The sequence below is a fragment of the Indicator indicator genome, chromosome 36 (assembly GCF_027791375.1).
Source record: "Indicator indicator isolate 239-I01 chromosome 36, UM_Iind_1.1, whole genome shotgun sequence".
Taxonomy (NCBI): Eukaryota; Metazoa; Chordata; class Aves; order Piciformes; family Indicatoridae; genus Indicator; species Indicator indicator.
In genome coordinates this window covers 3,685,244-3,708,108 of record NC_072045.1, presented here as the reverse complement: position 1 = coordinate 3,708,108, position 22,865 = coordinate 3,685,244, and the positions used below count along the sequence as shown (strand labels likewise).

Here is a 22,865-nt window from a genome sequence, read left to right as displayed (position 1 = left end):
CTTGGATGCTGGTGGCTTGCTGGAGCCTTCTCCTCTGTAACTGAACCTGAAAAACAACTGCCAGGGGCTCAGGAGGTGGAATGCTGAAGCTTTTGAAAGCCCTCTTGACTAATGCCAGTGGATGATTTGGGCTTGTTGGGCTGCAAATGTTAGTGTGCTATTTTTATTTCCCAGTCCTTTGTGTTCCTTCCTGTAAGGAGGGCTGCTGCTAGCAGCTCCGTGGAGCTCCAATCAATACAACCCGGGGTACAATAAATGGGTTGCTGTTTCTCTGCTGCTCTTCCCTTCCTTCTCCTCCCTCTGCTCCCCCCCCACTCCATTTCAACAATCTTGAGACTTTAGTCACAGCCTCTTTGTCTCCAGATCCATCTCTTTATGGTGGTGGATGCTGTAAGGACAGGTAGGGTTTTGCTGTTCATCCTCTTGACAGCTTTTTGGTTTGCATCCTAATCAAATGAGATCAATCCTCCCCCCCTCCCTCCACAAAAGCTAAAGGTCTGGTTGTACTTTGGTGCTGTTCTGATGTCAGGCAGCTGATATTAATGCAGCATGGCTAAGATGTTGTATTAAAGTCTCTTTAAAGCTCCTACCTCCCAATTTCAGTGCTGGAGATAAAAGGCTTCTGGTATTTACATAATGGATCTGTGTAACTTGGGCTCCTTCCATCAGGGAAAAGGAGAAGCAAAGAAAGCAGAGAAATCAGCTGGATTTTTTTTTTTTTAATTTTTTTTGGGGGGTTATGTTTTAGGTTCAAAATAAACCCAAATATTTTGGCCTCTTCTTCAGTATTCCTAGGTGTGAGAGCTTCTTCCTCAGCTCCAGTCTAACCCTGCTCTGCCTCAGCTTCAAACCATTCCCTCTCGTCCTGTCTCAGACACCCTCAGCAAAAGTCTCTCTGCAGCCTTCCTGCAGGATCCCTTCAGGTACTGGCAGGCAGCTCTGAGGTCTCCCTGGAACCTTCTCTTCTCCAGGCTGCACACCCCCAGCTCCCTCAGCCTGTGCTCAGGGCAGAGCTGCTCCAGCCCTTGGATCATCTTTGTGGCCTGCTCTGGGCTCACTCCAGCAGCTCTGTGTCCTTCTTGGTGCTGGGGGTACCAGAACTGGAGGCAGTATTGGAGGTGCCTCCAAAAATTGCTTCCAGAAATGACTCTTGGGCTGTTCAGTTGGCAATCTCCTGTCTGGAAGCAGGGCTGAGGACCAGTCAAACAAGTTGTACCAGCCTGGAATAAAGAGTGGGGGGTGGGGTGTGTGTGTGGGGGGGGTCATTTATGGACCTGTGAGGGCTAAAGGACTGTGTCAGGCTGGGGCTCTCTGGTAGAGGGGAAGTGGTGTTAGATGTTGGGAGTTATTGAATAACCAGGAGGCTGCTTCCTTGGTGTGCTAGATTTTTTTCCCTAGATAAGTTTGGTTTATGGCTTTCTCTCCCAAGTGATTTATGAGCTCCCTGCAGCATGCCACCAAGTGAAGTTCTTTTTGATTTGTGGTAAGTGGCAAAGGGCACACCCTGCCTCCAAAACACCACCACGAGGAAATTTGAACAAAAGACTTTGGGGGGAGGGAGGGGGGAAAAAAAAAAAAAGCCTCTCCTCTGAGTCAAAAGTGCCAAAAAGAGCTTTAACCCCATGCTGCCCTGCTCAGGCTGTAGACACACAGAGTCCCAGGATGATAGGGGTTGGAAGGGACCTCTGGAGATTGAGGCTGACCCCCCCCCTGCCAAGGCAGGGTCACCTAGAGAAGATCACAAAGGAATGCATCCAGGAGGGCTTGGAATGTCTCCAGAGGTGGAGACTCCACCACCTCTCTGGGCAGCCTGCTCCAGGGCTCCTCCAGCCTCATGTGGAGATGAAACTTCAGATAAAAATCAGATAATGGTAGGGGCTGGAAGGGACCTCCAGAAATCACCCACAGTAGCTTGCCCAGGTTCACAAGGGCCAGGGGGGGTTGGAAGCTCTGCAGAGAAGGAGACTCCACAACCTCTCTGGGCAGCCTGCTGCAGGCCCCCAGCACCCTCACACCAAAGAAGTTTCTCCTCCTGGGTTCCTGTTTGTGCCCGTTGCCCCTTGTCCTGTCCCTGGGCACCCTGACAGAAGATTGGTCCCATGAGATATGGCCCTGGGCAGCCTGATGTCATTGGAGGTGTCCCTGCTGACTGCAAGGGGGGGTTGGGCAAGACCTTTGAAGGTCCCTTCCAACTTGCTGCAATTTATGAATCCTCCTCCCACCCACCCTTGAAGCATTGATCAGCACTGATGAGATCCCCTCTCAGTCTGCTCTTTCCCAGCCTAAAATAAGCCCCAATTCTCCCAGAGGTGTTCCAGTCCCCTCATCAGGAAAGAACTTTTGAAGATCAGAAGAGGAAGAAGAAAGCAGCTTGGGTGTCTGTCCCAGCAGAGGTGCAGACAGGAAGCTGGGAGGCAGTAACAATAAAGTGAGATGGCCTCAGCTTGGGGAGCTGGAGGTGGAGATCCACTGGGTGAGGACAATTTACAGCAGCTGCAGATAAAAGCTTGGCCCTGGCTTTGTGGTACACCCTTGGAGTTTACTTCTCTGGCATGGTGAGATCTAAGGGACAGATAAAGCAAAGTTCTGAGCTGGCTGCCTGAGAGGTTAACCATTTCCTGTCCAAACTGAGCACTGAATTCTCATGGTCAACCTGCCGTGGGATCTGAGTGCCAGGTTGGAAAGGACCTCAAGGATCACCTGGTCCAGCCTTTCTAGGACACAAGGGAGATGACATGAGCTGGCCCAGCACCCTGGCAAGCTAAGTCTTCAAAATGTCCAATGGAGGAGACTCCACTGCTTCCCCTGGGAGATGATTCCAACATCCAAGTGTTCTCATGGTGACAGATTTTCTTCTGGAGTTCTGTTGGAGTCTCCCAGTTAGAAATGGAGGTCATCTATCCTTTCTAAAGAGGTCAGAATCCCCCATCCCAAATCTTCCTTTCTTGGAAGTAGTAAGGCCCTCTAGAAAAACCTTTGGCCTTGGAGATCACCAAAATATCCACAGCAGTTCCTGCTAAAGCTGAGGAGGAACTTCCGTAATGTAAGGGTGATGGAGCCCTTGAGCAGGCTGTCCAGAGAGGTGGTGGAGTCTCCATCTCTGGAGACATTCAGAACCCACCTGGATGTGTTCCTGTGTGACCTTCTCTAGGTGACCCTGCCTTGGGTGACCCTGCCTTGATCTCTGGAGGTGCCTTCCAGCCCCTGCCATGCTATGATTCACTTTGTCTTGTTGACATCAGGACCTGAGTATCCTCAGGTGGAATCAGAGAATCACCTAAGGGTAAAGCTCAGCCTACAGACACAGCTGCTGCTCAGGGGGAAGTCATGGATGCCCCCACTGGAGATGTTCAGGGCCAGGCTGGATGAGGTCTTGAACAACCTGGGCTGGTGGGAAGTGTCCCTGCCCATGGCAGGGAGGTTGGGACTGGATGAGCTTGAAGGTCGCTTCTACCCCAACCCATACCATGAATCCAAGTGGTGGTGCAGTCTCTCACAGATTTATTTTGTAGCGTGCACAAAAGCTCCTCCACTCCTGCAGCTCCAAGCAGGAGGAGATCCCAAGGTGTTGTTTGGAAAGGCTTTGAAGTCTGGATTCAGTCTGGCTTCCCCTTCACAGCTGCAGGATGTGGAGGTCCAGGCTAATTGAGAGAGATTTTTTTTTTTCCTTGGCTTTCTCTCTCTTTTTCTTTTTCCCCTCTCCACCCCTTGATGGTTGTTTGGAGGGAAGAACCTTTGAGGGAGGGCTGGATGGGTGAAGGTTTAGAGTGTCTTGAGCTGTAATCATTTAGCTGTTGGGGAAGGCAGTAAAGCCAAGAATGTTTATTTGCAGCTTTTTTGCTTTGAGACTTCTCTTTTTTTGTGTGTGTGTATGTGTGCTGGGTTCTTTTAGGAGTGTTGTAATCTTAACTGTTCACTTGGGGGGGATGCTTCTGATGGCCTGAGCTGATACAAAGGATGTTTTAATGGTGATGGGACTAGGCTGGGGCTTGGTTCCCAGGGTGGTTGTGATCTCTGAGTTGGAGAAAGCTCACAGTGAGAAACTGTCTTAATTTTACAGCAAGTGGAAGCTCATCACCAGAGGTACAATAAATATGTGGGAGCTTCTTTGATGCTTTGGAGTCTTTCTATAAAAAAAAAAAAAAAAGAGGGGGGGAGAATAGCCAAGATAAAAGAGACTTCATAGAATGGGTTGGGTTGGAAGAGACCTTCAAGATCATCCAGTTGCAACCCCCCTGCCATGGGCAGGGACACCTCCCAGCAGACCCCCCTCCTGCATTGGCATTAACCAACTCATTAGTGAGCTCTGCCTGTGAGTGCTTGCAACTGGAGTTACAGCAGCAGCTGCAGAGGGTCCCTCAAAGTCCAATAAACTTAAATGAAGGATGAACAGGAAGCTGAATGTGGCCTAAGAATTGTTTCTGAAATGCTTTCCCTGGTTTCCAAAGGAGAATGAATTGGTCTGGGATGTGTTAGCAAAAGCAGGCAAAGGCTGTTAGCAGCTTTCTCGTGGTCTTGGAGCTCTGCTTTGGCACCTGCCTGGTTGCTCTCAGAGCAGGAGGTGATCAGAGGGATGGAGAACCTCCCCTACAGGCCCAGGTTGAGAGAATTGGGGCTGCTCTGCCTGGAGAAGGCTCCAGGGAGACCTTAGAGCAGCCTTCCAGTACCTGAAAGGGGCTCCAGGAGAACTGGGGAGGGACTTTTGACAAGGGCTGGGGGTGATAGGGGAGGGGCAATGGAAGAGGGGAAATTTGAGATGGGAGATGAGGAAGAAATTCTTGAGAGTGGGGGTGGAGAGACAGTGGAACAGGTTGCCCAGGGAGGTTGTGGATGCCCTCTCCTTGGAGGTCTTCAAGGCCAGGCTGGATGAGGCCTTGAGCAACCTGGGCCAGTGAAAAGTGCCCATGGCAAGGAGGTTGAAACTGGATGATCTTGAAGGTCCCTTCCAACCCAACCCATTCCATGCCTCTGTGAATCCTTGAGGTCCCTTCTAACCTGGCTTTCTCTGGTTCTATTTTGAATTTTCATCTAGAAATGCCCAACAAGAGGGAAGCCCAGGAGGTGTGGTGTGGCTGGCTGTAGTAAGCAGTGTGCAGGATTTGCAGTTCAGGGAGTTAAAGGAGGAGGAAGTTTCTCCCCCTCTGTGCTGGGTGTTTGCTGTGCCTGAGCAGCAGGTGGAAGGGGAGCAGTGAGGCACAGATGATCTCCCCCTCAATGTGCAGGGATTTCTTCAGTGAAAGTGCCCTTGGAAAGCTGAAAAAAGCCTGGAATAGCTCTTCCCATTCAGCCCCTGCAATCTGCATATTGAACAGGGGCTTTGCAAACCCAGGGCTGCCTTCTCCCCTGCCACTTAATCTTCTCTCAGTAGCCACAGAGCTGCTGCCAGTTCAGAAGTTGCTGCTTCTCTAAAGAAAGGATTTTGCATCTCTTAATATTGATACCAAAGAGTTCAGTTGCTTCCCAAAGGAGACAGGAAAGACAGAGCAGTGGATAAAGCTGGGGAATCTGCTTTCCTTGGGGGGCTTGAATGGCTTTTGACAGACAAGAGAGGCTGAAAGAATTGGGGGTGTTGAGCCTGGAGGAGAGAGGGCGCCAGGGAGACCTTAGAGCTGCATTTCAATATCTGAAGGGGACCTACAGGAGAGCTGGGAAGGGGCTGTGGGGTTAGGACAAGGGGCAGTGGTTTGGAACTGGAGATTCAGGCTGGACATCAGGAGGAAGTTCTGCACAATGAGGGTGGGGAGAGACTGGAACAGGTTGCCCAGGGAGGTGGTCAAGGTCCCATCCCTGGAGACATTCAAGACCAGACTTGATGTGGCCCTGGACAGCCTGCTCCAGTTGGAGCTGTCCCTGCTGAGTGCAGGGGGGTTGGGCAAGATGCCCTTGGAGGGTCCCCTCCAACCCCAAACATTCTATGAATTAGGAGTCATCTCCTTGCCCTTTTGCAGTAAAAAGCCACATCTGAGCTGCTGGTCCTCACTCTGCTCCCTCAAGCACTTCAGGCACAAACAGTTTAATTTCCAGCCCCCTGATCTCATGCTGAAAAACCTCTGACTGCAACCCTCCCATGGTTTACTTGGGCTTTTCAGGATCCCCTGACTCCCTGTGCTTGCCAAACTACTTCCCCTTTCCCAAAAGTCTTTTTTTTTTTTTTTTTTTATTCCTTTGCAGGAGGAGCCCAAGAAGGTTTGTTTCACATATGACCTCTTCTTAAATCTGGAGGGCAACCCCCCTGTGAACCACCTGCGTTGTGAGAAGCTGACCTTCAACAACCCCACCAAGGAGTTCAGGCGCAAGCTGATCAAGGCTGGAGGGGTAAGTGGCAGAGCCTCTGGAGAGCTGAAGAGCTTCTGCTTGAGCCTGTAGTGATCTCCTGTTGCTCCAGGGTTTTGGTGTTTTGGGGTTTTTTTTTTTCCCTTTTTTATCTACAGGCACAGCTCTCCACCTTCATCTAAAGGCTGACCCAGGTGTTTTTTCCCTCTCCAGGGTGTGTGTGTGAGACTGAAGGCACTTGAAGCAGAACTAAAGCATTGCTGATGTGATTGGTGGCACTTCATTTGCCATTAAATGTCACCATTGCTATCAAAGCACTAACTCCCCCCCCCCCACATCCCCCTAGGAAATGGAGATGTGTGGCTGCTGCAAACTGGCCAGCAGGCAGTTCCAGTTATCTGTGACCTTCCTTAAGGAAAGAAAGAGGTTTCTACTCTGTTCCTTATTCATTTTTTGCCACAGGAAAGCTTAATCCTTAGTGCTTCCCAGACACTCAGTGTCCTCTCAAGCTGAGGTTGGCTGCTGGTGGCTTAGAGAACACAAATTAAGGGAAAGTGTTAGAATATCAAGTGGGAATGGGTGTGGGAGGGGAAAATCAACTCTAGGAGGCTCAGCAAGTGATGGGTTGGTGCAGTGGATGGAATCTTACTTCTGGGGAAGTCAAATGCAGTGATTGGTTAAAGGAGTGTTCCTCATCCATCCTGGCCTTGAACGCCCCCAGGGAGGAGGCATCCACAGCCCCTCTGGGCAGCCTGCTCCAGAGTCTCACCACCCTCAGACTGAAAAACTTCTTCCTAAGCTCCAGTCTAACCCTGCTCTCCCTCAGCTTCAAACCATTCCCCCTTGGCCTATAGACACCCTTAGGAGAAGTCCCTCTGCAGCCTTCCTGGAGGATCCCTTCAGGTAGGATCTTGGCAAGGGAGAGCCCCAAGGTTTGCTGTTGCCTTCTTTTTTCATTAAATTAGAGCAGATCAGGTTTAGATTGGATGTGAGGAACATGTTCTGCACCATGAGGGTGGTGGAACACTGCAACAGGTTGCTCAGGGAGTTAGTTGAAGCCCCATCAAGGTCAGGCTCTGGGCAACCTGCTCTAGTTAAGATGTCCCTGCTCAGTGCACCATTCTGTGGTTCTAATTGTGTGTCAGTGGAGCAAGTGGCTTGACCTACTCCTGTGTTAGCAGTCCAGGAGGCTTTATTCATCCATCATTTTTCTCCTCTTTATTGCTAGGTGATGGTAATGCCAGAAGGAGCAGAAGCTGTCTCAAGACCAAGCCCTGATTATCCAATGTTACCTACAATCCCACTCTCTGCCTTCTCTGATCCCAAGAAGACCAAACCATCCCATGGGTCAAAGGTGAGTCAAGCACACTTTTGGGTCAGCCTGAGGTGAAGAAGTCATTCAGGACTTGCTGCTAAGAGCTTGTTCAGCAGCTGGGTTCTGGCACCCTTCTGAAAGCCTCTTCCTTGTGCTCTGGAGCTCAGTAGCTGATGGTCTGGAAGTTGGCATAATTCAGGAAGCCTCTTCCAGATTATTTAGCAGCTGGGTTCTGGCTGCTTCCAATTCTGAAAGCCTCTTCCTTGTACTGTGGAGCTCAGTAGCTGATGGTCTGGAAGTTGGCATCATTCAGGAAGCCTCTTCCTGATTGTTTAGCAGCTGGGTTCTGGCTGCTTCCAATTCTGAAAGCCTTCTAGCTTCAGTTTTTAACCCTGGAGATTAAACCTGGACTAAACATCTCCAGATATTTATAGACCAACTTTTATAGACCTCAGGAGAAGGAAGAGGCCTTGGTGAAACCTGTTTCATCCTGTCCTGATGTAGATGTTTAGGTGGCTGCTGTCAGTTTCTGTCCATCAGCTTTAGGGAGAGCTTGGAGTTTACCTCAGGGGCAGGTCAGTGCTTTAGACACCTGTGGGTGGATGTCTGCATCAACCAAAAGGCTTTCAGGCTGGTTTATCAGCAGGTGGTTTATGGTTCTCTGCAGAGCTTCAGGTTGATACCTCCCTTACCTGTGTCTCTTGCTGAATTTTAGGATGCAAACAAGGAAAGCAGCAAAGCATCCAAGCCACACAAAGTCACTAAGGAGCACAGAGAGAGGCCAAGAAAAGACTCTGAGAGCAAAAACTCCTCCAAAGACCTTGAAAGAGAACAAAACAAGCCTTTGAAGGACTCTTCCAGGAAACCAACTGAGAACAAACTGCCTAAGGAGGAGAAGGCACCTCCAAAAGCTGCTTTCAAGGAACCAAAACTGGCCGTGAAGGAGACCAAACTGGAGAACACTTCTCCAAAGGGTGGGCCCCAGCCGGAGTTGAAGTCTTCCAGCAAGAGGCCTTCTAACGTGGAGTCACCAAAGCCTAGTGCCAAAAAACAAAAAAAGAACAGCTCCAAAGGGGTAAAGAATATCCTGGGGACATCTCCCAGAACCTCGTCTTCCTCATACCCAGAGAAGAAACAAACCAAGGAGAAGATAAATGCCAAAGTGGAAAAGGGAAAGCCTGAAAGTGAGGCCAAGGAGATCAAAAAGCCTGTGGAGATGGAGGAGTCCAATTCAGAGGATGAGACTTCCTTCAAGTCAGAGGTGAGTTAGGTATTTGGTCTCGGCCAGAGTTTTGATGCTTGGTGCTGTTTAAATCTCTGCCTGCAAAAAGCTGATCACAAATAGTCCCTCCAAGAGGCAGAACCAGGCTGGGAAATGTTTAGGCTGGGGGTTGTACCTCAAGTCCTCTATGAAACCCTCAGTATTAGTGCTTTAATAACTTACTATTAAGTCAAATCCCCTGGCTATTAACTGTTCCTGCTCCCTGGGTCACCTCCTGTCTCAGATGGGCACTTCTGGTCAGGTTTAGCTGCAGGCAGACTTAGCTTAAGGTTATGGCTTCTGGTTCATCCCTTGCAGAGAAGGACCTTAGAGTCCTGGTTGATAAGAAGTTGCCCATGGGGTAGCAGTGTGCCCTGGTGGTCAGGAAGGCCAGTGGTGTCCTGGGGTGCATCAAGAAGAGTGTGGCCAGCAGGTCTAGGGAGGTTCTTCTGCCCCTCTGCCCTGGTGAGGCTTACACCTGGAGCATTGTGTCCAGTTGTAGGCTCCCCAGTTCAAGAGGGACAGGGATCTGCTGGAGAGAGTCCAGCAGAGGCTATGAGAATGTTGAAGGGCCTTGGAACATGTGTGTGAGGAGGAAAGGCTGAGAGCCCTGGGGCTGTTTAGTCTGGAGAGGAGAGGGCTGAGAGGGGATCTTATGAATGTCTATAAATACCTGAGGGGTGGGGGTCAGGAGGATGGAGCCAGGCTCTTTGCAGTGACACCCAGGGATAGGAGGAGAGGCAATGGACTGAACTCAATCACAGGAAGTTCCACCTCAGCATGAGGAGAAACTTGTTTGGTGTGAGGGTGCTGGAGACCTGGAGCAGGCTGCCCAGAGAGGCTGTGGAGTCTCTTCCTCTGGAGAGCTTCCAAACCCAGCTGGATGTGTTCCTGTGTGACCTGCCCTGAGTGGTCCTGCTCTGCAGGGGGGTTGGAATGGACGATCTCTGGAGGTTCCTTCCAACCCCTACCATGCTGTGATTTAGAAGCAGATAACCACAGGCGTGGACACACTTTGTACCTACTTGTGCTAAGACATTTGTGAACATGATCTTCATGCAGAAAAGGAGGAAATAGTTTCAGTTTTGTTTCTGAAAAACAAAGAAAAAAACCCTCCCACCCCAGTATTAAAATGGAACAAAAAAAAACCCTAAACCCAACCCCCATTCCTGACCTGGCCTGAAAGAAATCTGCTGTTGGCTACAGCTCAAAATCCAACCTCATGCCCCTAAAAACCTTAAATTAAATAAGTTGTGTTGTAAAACATAAACCAAACTGTGTTCTTCTGCTACTATTTTTAAGAGCTGTCTAAATATTTTGTTTTCCTTTGCATTTTTTAACAACTAAGAACATTCCTCACCCTCTGTCTTCTGAAAAGCTTTCTTCCAAAAGAAGGCAAGAACACAAAGCAGGAGGAGAAAGACACAACTGAAACCCAAACTCTTGACAGCTTTTGGCTCGTGTGCTTTGTGTTTGCTAGGAAGATGTTTTACTTCTTTCCAGTGAGGGTGGGGAGACACTGGAACAGGTTGCCCAGGGAGGATGTGGATGCCTCCTCCCTGGAGGTGTTCAAGGCGAGACTGGATGAGACCCTGAGCAACCTCTTGGGTTCAAAGGAGGGTCATGAAGATGATCAGAGGGCTGGAAAACCTCCCCTGTGGGGACAGGTTGGGAGAGTTGAGGTTGTTCAGCCTGGAGACGAGAAGGCTCCAGGCAGACCTTAGAGCAACCTTCCAGTGCCTGAAGGGGGCTCCAGGAGAGCTGGGGAGAGACTTGTGACAAGGGCTGGGGGTGACAGGAAGAAGGACAATGGATTTGAGCTGGAAGAGGGGAGATTGAGACTAGAGATGAGGAAGAAATTCTTGAGAGTGAGGGTGGGGAGACACTGGAACAGGTTGCCCAGGGAGGCTGTGGCTGCCTGTTCAAGGTCAGGCTGGATGAGGCCTTGAGCGCAGACACTGCTGCTGTGTCCTGAGCCTCTGCTGCAGCCCTGTCCTGCCCCCCACTCCCCACCCCCAGCTTTCTGTGCTGCTGTGTCCTCTCTTGCACCAGCTCTTGTGTCTGTTGGATGCTTGACAGAGGGATTTGAGTGCTAGCCCAGGAGGAGGGTGGGCAGTGCTTGGTGTGATGAAGGGGGAGCCCTGGCAGCTGCCTCTTAGCTCAGCTCAGCTTCCTCTGGACCTTGATGCTGAAGGATCTGAGTGCAGAAGGCAGCAGAGGAGGTTGCTTATGTTGCCTTTCCACCTTGGGGGGTGTTCTTTGGTTGTTTTTTTTCTGCCAGCAGTGCAGCTTGCTGCTGCCTGGGCCCTGCTGGTGCAGCTGTGTGGATCTGTGTGGTAAAGCCACATCACTGGAGTGAAGGAGCAGCTGGAGGTGGAGCGGGGCCCGGAAACTCTTAAATCAGCTTTGCTGCTGCAGCCAACAGTGTTGTGCAACAGGCTCTGGGGCTGCAGCTCCACCACGGCTTCCAGCTGACATCTTTGCAGGCTGCTGTTGAAAGGAACAGTCTTGCTCTGCTTTGTGCTGCTGGCACCAGGGCTGCTGTGACTGCAGTGGGCTGGAGGAGCTTCTCTTCCATTCCTGTTCCTGATGAATGTTACTTGTTCTATTCTTTCCCTTTTCCCTCTCTTTATTCTTTCCCTTTTCCCTCTCTTTATTCTTTCCCTTTTTTTCCCTCTCTTTATTCTTTCCCTTTTTTTCCCTCTCTTTCCCTTTTTTTCCCTCTCTTTCCCTTTTTTTCCCTCTCTTTCCCTTTTTTTCCCCTCTCTGTCCCTTTTTTCCCCTCTCTGTCCCTTTTTTTCCCCTCTCTGTCCCTTTTTTTCCCTTCTCTGTCCCTTTTTTTCCCTTCTGTCCCTTTTTTTCCCCTCTGTCCCTTTTTTTCCCCTCTGTCCCTTTTTTTCCCCTCTCTTGACCTTTTTTTCCCCTCTCTTGCCCTTTTTTTCCCCTCTCTTGCCCTTTTTTTCCCCTCTCTTGCCCTTTTTTTCCCCTCTCTTGCCCTTTTTTTCCCCTCTCTTGCCCTTTTTTTCCCCTCTCTTGCCCTTTTTTCCCCTCTCTTGCCCTTTTTTTCCCCTCTCTTGACCTTTTTTCCCCTCTCTTGCCCTTTTTTTTCCCCTCTCTTGCCCTTTTTTTCCCCTCTCTTGCCCTTTTTTCCCCTCTCTTGCCCTTTTTTCCCCTCTCTTGCCCTTTTTTCCCCTCTCTTGCCCTTTTTTTCCCCTCTCTTGCCCTTTTTTTCCCCTCTCTTGCCCTTTTTTTCCCCTCTCTTGCCCTATTTTCCCCTCTCTTGCCCTTTTTTCCCTCTCTTGCCCTTTTTTTCCCCTCTCTTGCCCTATTTTCCCCTCTCTTGCCCTTTTTTTCCCCTCTCTTGCCCTATTTTCCCCTCTCTTGCCCTATTTTCCCCTCTCTTGCCCTATTTTCCCCTCTCTTGCCCTTTTTTTCCCCTCTCTTGCCCTTTTTTTCCCCTCTCTTGCCCTTTTTTTTCCCTCTCTTGCCCTTTTTTTTCCCTCTCTTGCCCTTTTTTTTCCCTCTCTTGCCCTTTTTTTTCCCTCTCTTGCCCTTTTTTTCCCCTCTCTTGCCCTTTTTTTCCCCTCTCTTGCCCTTTTTTTCCCTCTCTTGCCCTTTTTTCCCCCTCTTTCTTCTCTTTTTTCCTTGCCCCCCCCCCCCCCCCCCTTCTCCCTCTCTTCCTTTCATTCCCCCATCTAGTCCATTTCCCTGAACTGGCCTCATGCTTGGCTGCCTGGAGGCTGGTGGTGACAAAAGGGAGAGGCTGAGATGTGAGGGCAGGATCCCTTTGCTCCTTTGTCGGCTTCTGCTTTTGTCCCCTCAGGGTGACAGTTGCTGGAGCATGCAGAGCAGGTCCAGCTGCAGCAGAGCAGAGGGTTCAGGCCAGAGGGAGGGATGGAGGCCTGCACAGCTTCAAACTTCTGTTGCTTGGGTGCTGTGGAGTCGTTGTAAGGGACGACCTGCTGGGTTATGGGGAAGGAAGGAGGTTAGGATGGAATTCCTTGAAAATGTTCCTTGAGTCATAAAATCATAAAGGGTGGAGAAGCTCTCTGAGGTCATTGAGTCCAACCAGCAACCCAACACCACCATGGCCACGAAACCATAGCCCCAAGTGCCATGGCCACAGGTTTCTTGGACACCTCCAGGCATGGGGACTCCACCACCTCCCTGGGCAGCCTCTTCCAATCCCTGACCACCCTTGCAGCAAAGAAATTTTTCCCCATGTCCAGCCTAACCTTCCCCTTGCACAATTTCAGGCTATTTCTTTTCCTTACATCACCTAAGACTAGGGAGAAGACACCAACCCCCCTGGCTTCAGCCTCCTTTTAGGGAGCTGTAGAGAGCAATGAGGTCTCCCTCAACCTCCCCTTCTCCACACTAAACACCTCCAGATCCCTCAGCTGCTCCTCCCCAGCCCTGTTCTCCAGACCCTTTCTCAGCCTTCTTGCCCTTCTCTGGACCTGCTCCAGCTCCTCAATGTCCTTTTTGGAGTGAGGGGCCCAAAACTGAAGCCAATAGTCAGGCTGTGGGCTCAGCAGTGCTGGGCACAGGGGACAACTCCTTATCCCTTTATCACAGCAAGTTGATCACAGTGTGAATTTTCTAGCATCAGGTGGTGGGAAGCAGTCAGTGGATGGCAGAATGAGACTGAAATGCTAAATTGCTGTGGGAAAGGCAGTGTTAGGGTACAGAGCAGTGAGAATCTTTGTTCTGGATCCTACTGAGTAACAAAAACCTCCCTCGAAGATGATTGCAGAAGGCCCTGCAGCTTCTGGGCCTGGAATGGTTCCTTTAGCCTTCACTGCCACCTCGTGGGGCTTGCAGCTAAAGCATGGCACAGAGAGCACTGGGCTGAGAGGGACCTTCAAAGGGCATCTTGTCCAACCCCCTGCACTCAGCAGGGACACCTCCAACTCGAGTAGGCTGCCCAGGGCCACATCCAGTCTGATCCTGAATGTCCCCAGGGATGGGGCCTCAACGACATCCTTGGGCAACCTCTTCCGGTGTCTCCTCACCCTCACTGTGCAGAACTTCCTTCTGATGTCCAACCTGAGTCTCCTGCAGGAGGAGAAAAATCATGGAATGGGTTGGGTTGGAAGGGACCTTCAAGATGATCCAGTTCCAATCCCCTGCCATGGGCAGGGACACCTCCCACCAGCCCAGGTTGCTCTTGGCCTCATCCAGCCTGGCCTTGAACACCTCCAGGCTTGGAGCCACCACAGCTTCTCTGGACAACCTGTTGCCAGTGTCTCAGCAGCCTCCTGGCTGTGGGTTACCACAAACACCTCCCAGGGAGGCTTTGGTAGTTGCCCTGGGTTGTTTGCTCATCCCCTGTCACACTTCAAAGTGAGGGCTTCCAACCATGACAGTTTTCAGCTGCAGTATTCCATCCCTGAGGCTGTTTGAAGCTGGTGCTGTGGAGGGGTTTGGTGGAAGTGGTGGAGGGATTTGGTGGAAGTGGTGGAGGGGGTTGGTGGAAGCGGTGGAGGGGGTTGGTGGAAGCGGTGGAGGGGGTTGGTGGAAGCGGTGGAAGGGGCTGGTGGAAGGGGGTTGGTGGAAGCGGTGGAAGGGGTTGGTGGAAGCGGTGGAGGGGGTTGGTGGAAGCGGTGGAGGGGGTTGGTGGAAGCGGTGGAAGGGGCTGGTGGAAGGGGTTGGTGGAAGCGGTGGAAGGGGTTGGTGGAAGCGGTGGAGGGGGTTGGTGGAAGCGGTGGAGGGGGCTGGTGGAAGCGGTGGAGGGGGCTGGTGGAAGCGGTGGAAGGGGTTGGTGGAAGCGGTGGAGGGGGCTGGTGGAAGCGGTGGAGGGGGTTGGTGGAAGGGGCTGGTGGAAGCGGTGGAGGGGGCTGGTGGAAGCGGTGGAGGGGGCTGGTGGAAGCGGTGGAGGGGGCTGGTGGAAGCGGTGGAGGGGGTTGGTGGAAGCGGTGGAGGGGGCTGGTGGAAGGGGTTGGTGGAAGCGGTGGAGGGGGCTGGTGGAAGCGGTGGAGGGGGCTGGTGGAAGCGGTGGAGGGGGCTGGTGGAAGTGGTGGAGGGGGTTGGTGGAAGTGGTGGAGGGGGTTGGTGGAAGTGGTGGAAGGGGCTGGTGGAAGCGGTGGAAGGGGCTGGTGGAAGCGGTGGAGGGGGTTGGTGGAAGCGGTGGAGGGGGTTGGTGGAAGCGGTGGAGGGGGTTGGTGGAAGCGGTGGAGGGGGTTGGTGGAAGCGGTGGAAGGGGTTGGTGGAAGCGGTGGAGGGGGTTGGTGGAAGCGGTGGAGGGGGTTGGTGGAAGCGGTGGAGGGGGTTGGTGGAAGCGGTGGAGGGGGCTGGTGGAAGCGGTGGAAGGGGCTGGTGGAAGCGGTGGAGGGGGCTGGTGGAAGCGGTGGAGGGGGCTGGTGGAAGCGGTGGAGGGGGCTGGTGGAAGCGGTGGAGGGGGCTGGTGGAAGCGGTGGAAGGGGCTGGTGGAAGCGGTGGAAGGGGCTGGTGGAAGCGGTGGAGGGGGCTGGTGGAAGCGGTGGAGGGGGCTGGTGGAAGCGGTGGAGGGGGCTGGTGGAAGCGGTGGAGCCAAAGCCTCCAGAAGTGTTGGCTTGCCCTCAGGGTTTGTTGTGCTGCCTGTGATTCTGAGCTGCATTCAGTGATGGGAACTGCCTCACTCTGCTTTGTGCTGCTTTTCTGGATTAGAAAGGTTAAGATTCTTTTCTTTTTTGTTTTTTCTTTTCTTGTTTTTGGTTTTTTTTCCCCTTTTATGGGGGGTTAAGTCTGTCCAGTCCAGCCCTTCCAACTCCAGCTCCAGCTCCGACTCCAGCTCTGACTCTGATTTCGAGCCATCTCAGAACCACAGTCAAGGTGTGTTGCAAAGAAATCCAAATTCCTCCAGCTCTTCCTTGCAGAACCTCAGGAGGTTCCTGAAGAATCAGATCTCTGGTCTCATATCTAAGCCACTTGACACAGTTTCTTGCATGCTGAAGCTGTGCAGGCAACAGTGGCACAGCCTAATCACGAGCAAGGGTTTTGCTTGTTGGGACACTTGAGCAGCTCTCTGGATTTGGTTCTTTTCCCCTGTTGGGTTTTGGGCTTCATTTTCTAAATGTGATTGCTGCTGCTGCTGCTTGGTCTGCAGTGGCAGCAGAATGTTTCTCCTCCAAAGCTCCTCTGTGCTTTATTGACAAGTAGAAATGAGACATTCAGCTCCCAACTTCTCTTGGAGGTTCCTCCACCCAATGACCCAAAGCGTGGCAGTAGTAAAGGCTTAGCAACTGCTGTGTTGCTGCAAGTGCTGTCCCTTGAGTGACAGCTAAACCCCAAAGAGATGAAAAATGGGTCCTGTTGTTTTCATTTCAGAAGGGAGTGAGGAGGGATTGAGGGGGAGGGGGTGAGGGGAGCTGGGGGTGGCCTTATGGCAGCTGTGAAGTTTGTCAACTCTCTCTTTAGTTCTGAGAGTTGTTAATAATGCAAGGGTCCTTTAGGAATGTCTCTGTGCAACATGAGGACAGCAGTGAGGAATCCTGATGGAGCTTAGCAACTGAGTCCAGTTTGGCCCAGAAGTGGGGTGAAGGAGTTCTGCTGCACTTCTCCTGGGGGGTGCTGAACTGCTTTCTCCCCTCTGATCCCAGGTCCTCTGCGCTCCATGGTGGAAGATCTGCAGTCAGAGGAGTCAGATGATGATGACAGCTCCTCTGGAGAGGAGGCAGCAGTCAAAGCAAACCCAGTCAGCAGGGATTCCAGGTGGTAACAACCACAGAAGAAAGATATTGGTTTGTCTTGCTGCCCTGGGGGGAGTTGTGTGGCCTCCTTTTGGAGGGAGGAATCAAAGCAAAGGGGCTACAGCTGAGAGGAAAGTGTGAGAGGAGAAGGAAGGGCAGATGTGTGGAGGGGTGAGAACATGGAGCAGATGAAAACAAGCAGGGTGAGAACAGAACTGGATGAGGAGAGAGCAGCAGAGCTCAAAGGGAAGCCAGGGGCAGGTGGTGTGTGCTGAGCTTGCAGGTGTGTGTGAGGGAGTCCCTTCCAACAGTCACCTACCTGCCACCTTCAGATCTCAGCTGAGCTGGCTGGTGGGGGACACCTTTGATCTGCAGAGATGAGAGGGGTGCTGTGGAGGCTGCCAGCTCTTGGCCTGCCCCCCAAGCTCATGCTGGCAGTTGGTTACTTGACTCCCGTGGGCCATGGCTGACAGCTGCTTCCTGCTGTGGTCCATGGAAATGGTTGGATTTCATCTTTCAGCCCTCAGGAAATGCTCTTCTAGCCAGAACTTGGTGTCTCAGGCTGTGTTTGAAACCCAACTGCTTGGCCCAGCTGCTTCTGCTCACCAAAACCAACAAAGCCTCCATTGTTTGCCCAGAGTGCCCCAGAACCAACTGAGCAGGGAGGGAGAGGCAAGCAAGAGATTGATTGGATTTGTTTTGTTTTAGACCTTTAAAGGAGAGGTAATAAAGAGTTTGTCAAGCTCATCAAAAGCAGGATACCTGCTGTAATCCATCTGCAGGGCCACAAGAAGGATGAGAATAAATAGGAAGTCTCAAAGGTCACAGCAGAAGCACCAAATGCTCTTTGCTTTGGCTGTGGTCTCAGTGGTCTCAGTGTTGACGAACCTCCCAGGCAGGTACTTGGGGGGTCTTGCAATGAATCCCCCCAGCTGGACAGCTGCTGTGTGTGCAGATCAGGTGGCCCTTACTCAGTGGCTCCCAGGGGATTTGTGTCTGAAAGGGCTGAGCTGCTCCAGTGTGTAAACTGCAGCTCCCCGCCCTGCCTGCTGAAGGAATTGAAGGTGGCAAAGGTGGCATCAGCTGGGAAAAGAGAATCCTGGAAGGGAGACCACTTCTCCCAGACAATTTCATAGCCCAGGCTCGAGGAGAGGATTGTCACTTCAGCCTGTCTGCTTCAGCTGGCAGCTGAGCAGTGCCCTGGGGGTGCTCATTGCCTGGTGCTTGCTTTGCAGACTGAGCCTAAGTGACAGCGACAGCGACAACAGCGCAGACTCCTGCCTGCCCAGTCGAGAGCCACCTCCTGGGCAGAAACTGCCCCCTGCAAACAACAAGGTGAGGCATACCAGGAGGTGTCTGCTTGGAGGAGACCTCCAAGAGCAGCCAGTCCAACCCCTGACTCAGCACTTGAAGGGTCAACATCAAACCACATCCCTAAGTGCCAGCTCCACACGGAGCTTGAAGACCCCCAGGGATGGTGACTCCAGCACTGCCCTGGGCAGAACATTGCAGTGTTTGGGAACCCTTCCAGTGAAGAAATATTGCCTGAGGTCCAGCCTCAGGCAGGACCAACCCCCCTGGCACAGCTTGGAACCATTTCCTCTGGTCCTGTTGCTTGTCATCAAGGAGAAGAGGCTTAGCCCCTCCTTGCTCCAATCTCCCTTCAGGGAGCTGTAGAGAGCAATGAGGTCTCAGCCTCCTCTTCTCCAGCCTGAACACCCCCAGCTCCCTCAGCTGCTCCTCACAGCCCAGGTACTCCAGATCCTTCTCCATCCTTGCTGCCTTTCTCTGGACAGGCTCCAGCCTCTCAGTGTCCTTCCTGCAGTGAGGGCCCAGAGCTGAACACAGCACTCGAGGTGTGGCCTCCCCAGTGCTGAGCACAGGGGGATGGTCACCTCCTGGCCCTTCTGCCCACTCTGGTTCTGATCCAAGCCAGGAGGCCCTTGGCTTTCTTGGCCACCTGGGCACTGCTGGTTCATGGTCAGTGACTGTCAACCAGCACCCCCAGGTCCCTCTCCAGGTTGCAGCTTTCCAACCACACATCCCCAGGTGTGAAGCTCCCCATGGGTTTATTGTGACTCAGGTGCAGGACCTGGCCCTTGGCCTTGTTGAACTTTACCTAACGACCCTTGGCCCATGGCTCTCACCTGCCCAGATCCCTCTCTAAAGCTTCCCCTTCCCTGCCCTCTAGCAGATGGGCACAGCCACCCAGCTTGGTGCCATCTGCAAACTCCCTGAGGGTGCATGCCCTGAAATGTTGCTTCCCAGCACTTGGGGTTTCTGCAGCTCCATCCATGCTGTTAGTTCAACCTTGCACCAGTTCTTCCCTGTTTCACCATCTCTGTCAGACAACTGATTTCTCTGGTCAGTGCTGGGCATGCAAACCATTAAACCATTGGCTGAGCTAATTTTGGCCCCTGATATTGATGAATTGATTAATTGGTTGATTTCTAACCTTCAGGCATCTGGAAGGAAAAGCCCAGAGTCTTGTAACAAGCCAGAGAAGATCCTGAAGAAGGGAACCTACGATAAGGTTGGTTTGAGGGTTTGTTTGTCACCCACCTGTGGGACCCTCACCAAGGTCTCTGGGTTGGTCACATTGCTCTGTCTCAGCAGGCTCCAAACTGGAGTAGAATGAAATAAGAGAGAGATTGAAAGGACAGATTTGGGGGAGTCACACTGCAGGGAGTGGTGGAGAGCAAGTAGGATGGACCCAACCCCCCCCTCACCCCCCAAGAGGGCATTAAAATGGGGTTGGTGGTTGCCCCTTTTCCTGCCCCAGTGGTCTGGGCACTGCTGCAGTGGCAGCTGCCTCTCTCTTAAAGAGTTGCTGTCATCTGGCTGTGTCAGGAAATGATCCTCAAGAGTTTCCATGAATAGGGATTGGGCTGAAGAGCTTCAGAAAAGAAAGAAGGAAAAAGAGGGATTTTTGGAGTTGAGATCCAAATGGAAAAGGAGATCAGGGAGGAAAAATGAAGGGCAGAAAAAAGGAGGTTGGGAGGAAAAAAGGTTGGGAAGAGAAAAAGGATGGGGTGGGGGAAAAAGGTTGGGAAGAGAAAAAGGGGAGGGTGGGGGAATGGAGGTTGGGAAGGAAAAAAAATGTTGGGAAGAAAAAAAGGAGGTTGTGAAGAGGAGAAAATGGCTAAAGAAAAATGGAGATTGGGAAGAAAAATGGAAGTTGGGAAGAGAAAAGGTTGGGAAGGAAAAAAGGAAATTGAAAGGAAAAAAGGCTGGGAAGGAAAAAAGAGGTTGGAAGAAAAAATGGAAGTTGAGAAGGAAAATGGAAGTTGCGAAAAGGTTGGGAAGGAAAAAGGAGGTTGGAAGAAAAAATGGAAGTTGGGAAAAGGTTGGGAAGAAAAAAGGTGGGAATCAGAAAAGAGCTTGGGAAGAAAAATGGAAGTTGGGAAGAGAAAGAAAAAGGCTGGGAAGGAAAAAATGTTCGGGAAAGGTGGGAGGAAAAATAGAGGTTGGGAAGGAAGAGGGTTGGAAGAAGAAAGAGGTTAGGAAGGAAGACAAAGGTTGGGAAGGAAAAATGGAAGTTGGGAAGGGAAAAGGTTGGAAGAAAAAAGGTTGGGAAGAATAAAAGGTTGGGAAGAGAGAAAGGTTGGAAAGAAAAGTGGAAGTCGGGAAGGAAAAGGTCTTCAGCCCATCCGTACTGATGGAAACTCTTCAGTCTCCAGTACCTGAGAAGAATGGAAGGAGGCAGTAAAAATGGAGGGGCAAAAAAACTGGGCCTAGAGCCATGCCTGAAAGAGCCTCAGGTGGTTGTGCTCCTCCCTGGGAAGCTGACTTTGGCCACGTGTGTCACTGGTGCTGTTCCTGCCTCCCCTGCAGGCCTACACTGATGAATTAGTGGAGCTCCACAGGCGGCTGATGGCACTACGAGAGCGCAACGTGCTGCAGCAGGTAGAGATCAGCTCTCTGCTCTCTGGCAAGCTCTTGTCCTCTGCTAATCTTTGTGTCCAAGGGTCTCAGCTGGACCCCTGTGATGCTTGAGACCTTTCACTCTCCCCTCCTTCAGCCAGAGTGTCTGGGTCACTTGTGTAGGTAAAATGAACTCGGAGGTGTGTGCGGTGTGTTGGGTGGCAAAGAGACAGAGGTATGGTTTGGGCAGCTTCCCTCTGACACATCCCAGCAGTGCTCCCAGAGCTGGGCTCTCTGGGGCTAATGGCAAAGGAAAGAAGTGTGCCCAGATCCCTGCTCAGCCTGTGCCCAAGTCCCTGCCCAATCCCTGCCCAGGTACCTTCCCAGTCCATGCCTGGGTCCCTTGCCAGCCTGAGCCAGGAGGAAGAGCTGGTTTGCCTTTTGGAGAGAGGATTCCCTTTGCATTGTGAGACCTTCTCATAGACTCCTAGAATCACCAAGGTTGGAGAAGACCTTTAAGATCATCCAGTGCCACCATAACCCTACTCCCATGGCCACTATATCCTGAACTATATCCTGAAGCAGCACATCTCCAACTCCTTGGACACCTCCAGGGCTGGGGACTCCACCACCTCTCCAGGCAGCCTGTTCCAATCCCTGACCACTCTTGCAGCTAAGAAATTGTTCCTCATCTCCAACCTAACCCTCCCCTGGCACAGCTTAAGCTCATTTCCTCTTTTCCCATCCCTTGTTTTAGGGAGAAGAGGCCAACCCCATCCTCACTGCAGCCTCCTTCCAGGGAGCTGCAGAGAGCAATGAGGTCTCCTCTCAGCCTCCTCTTCTCCAGACTCAACCACTCCTATTTCCTTCAACCTCTCCTCCCCAGCCCTGTTCTCCAGACCCTTCCCCAACCTCCTTGCTCCTCTCTGCCCACCTTCCAGCACCTCAATGCCCTTCTTTAGCCCATGCCACCCAAAACTAAACCCAACCCCACTCCAGCTGCAAAACTAAACCCAGCACTCAAGCTGTGGCCTCCCCGGTGCCGAGCCCCAGAGCTCCCCTCGGAGCTGCGGGGCCAAGCGGATGGGTGGCTCTCTGACCCTTCCACCTTGATTCCTGGCGGGGAGGGGGATGTCTCTCCATCCTTGGCTGTCTCCTTTCTGTGCAGATTGTGAACCTGATTGAGGAGACTGGGCATTTTAATGTCACCAACACAACCTTTGACTTTGACCTCTTCTCCCTGGACGAGACAACCGTCCGGAAGCTGCAGAGCTATCTGGAAGCCGTCGCCACATGACGCTTGGCCTCTGGAAGCAGAGCTGCTTTGGAAACCCAAACTCCTCCTCCCTTTTGTTGATTGATACCAGGAAATTTAAACCACCACCACCCCCCTACTACTACAACCTACCACTTCCCACCACCACCTCCTCCCACCATGGAACCTAGGCCTTTCTTAATCCTCTTTGATCCACCCGAAGCACTGCCTTAGAGAACAGCCATGCTCTAGGAATGCACAGCCAGCTGCACTTTTCTTGTAGGCTTCAGCCCTCCCCTCCAAGCACCAACCCTTCAGTTGCTGAGTTTTGTCCTCCCCCTAAAGCTTCCTGAGCAGAGCAGAAGATGTGCTGCACTTAGCTGCACAGCAGTGACAGCCTGACCTTGAGTTTTTGTTTGCTTTGGATTTTTGACTTCCAAGGAACTCTGTGGTTTGGGTTTTGAGTTGATTTTTTTTGTTGTTGTTGTTTCCAAGAGGATGTTTTCAGGCATCTCTGAGATCTGAAGGAGTGTTGGATGATGGCTTTTTTTTTAATTTTTAATTTTTTATTTTCAATTTTCTTCACCAAAATCTAGGGACCAGCCTGCCTACAGAGAGCTCTGGCCCTCCAGCTCTGCTGTGTTGGTGCTGTTTGGGTAAGATTGGCTTTTACAAAGCCAGACAAGACAGAGAGAGAGAGAGAGACTGATGCCAGAGGAGGCTTCCCAGGGAAAAAACAAACAAACAAACAAACAAAACCAGAGGGGGATGAGGGGAGACCCTGCAACAAGTGAGCAGATTCCACTCTGGATCAACTTGCAAGTTTCAAAGCTCTGCTCTCACTTGTGGCTCCCCATTCCCTGCAGGGTCATCCTTCAAACGTCCTGCAGGGAACAAGTTCCTGTTGCTCTTTGAAGAGAGGCCTCCAGAATCTGCTGTCCTCCCGCTGCCTGGGGGTGGTGTGGAGGAGGAGGGGAGGGGTGCTTGGAGATGTTGTTTTTAATGATCTGAGCTCCTAACAAAATGAGGAAGGAAGGAAAAAAAGGAAAAAAAAAAAGAGAGAGAGAAAAGGTCTCACTCCTGGTTTTATTTTCAGTCTGCTTTAACTGTAATAGGGACTCCAAACCTGTAAGCTGTATATTTGATATATATATTATATATATGTATGTACTGTATGTATAAGAAGGGCCTAGTTGGGTCTTTATGATCTTAAGGGTGTGGATTTTT

At 51.6% G+C, this 22,865-nt stretch overlaps 1 protein-coding gene across 1 annotated transcript in view; it reads left to right on the top strand.

Moving 5' to 3' along the window:
* Positions 1-21,680, top strand: part of MLLT1 (MLLT1 super elongation complex subunit) — a 33,674-nt gene extending 11,994 nt beyond the window's left edge. The window contains exons 4-12 of the mRNA XM_054396208.1: positions 6,172-6,315; positions 7,502-7,627; positions 8,304-8,849; positions 15,575-15,662; positions 16,430-16,541; positions 17,755-17,854; positions 18,981-19,052; positions 20,354-20,425; positions 21,552-21,680. Of these exons, the coding sequence (XP_054252183.1) occupies positions 6,172-6,315; positions 7,502-7,627; positions 8,304-8,849; positions 15,575-15,662; positions 16,430-16,541; positions 17,755-17,854; positions 18,981-19,052; positions 20,354-20,425; positions 21,552-21,680 (1,389 nt within the window). The remainder of the gene's footprint in view (positions 1-6,171; positions 6,316-7,501; positions 7,628-8,303; positions 8,850-15,574; positions 15,663-16,429; positions 16,542-17,754; positions 17,855-18,980; positions 19,053-20,353; positions 20,426-21,551) is intronic.
* Positions 21,681-22,865: the final 1,185 nt, after the last annotated feature.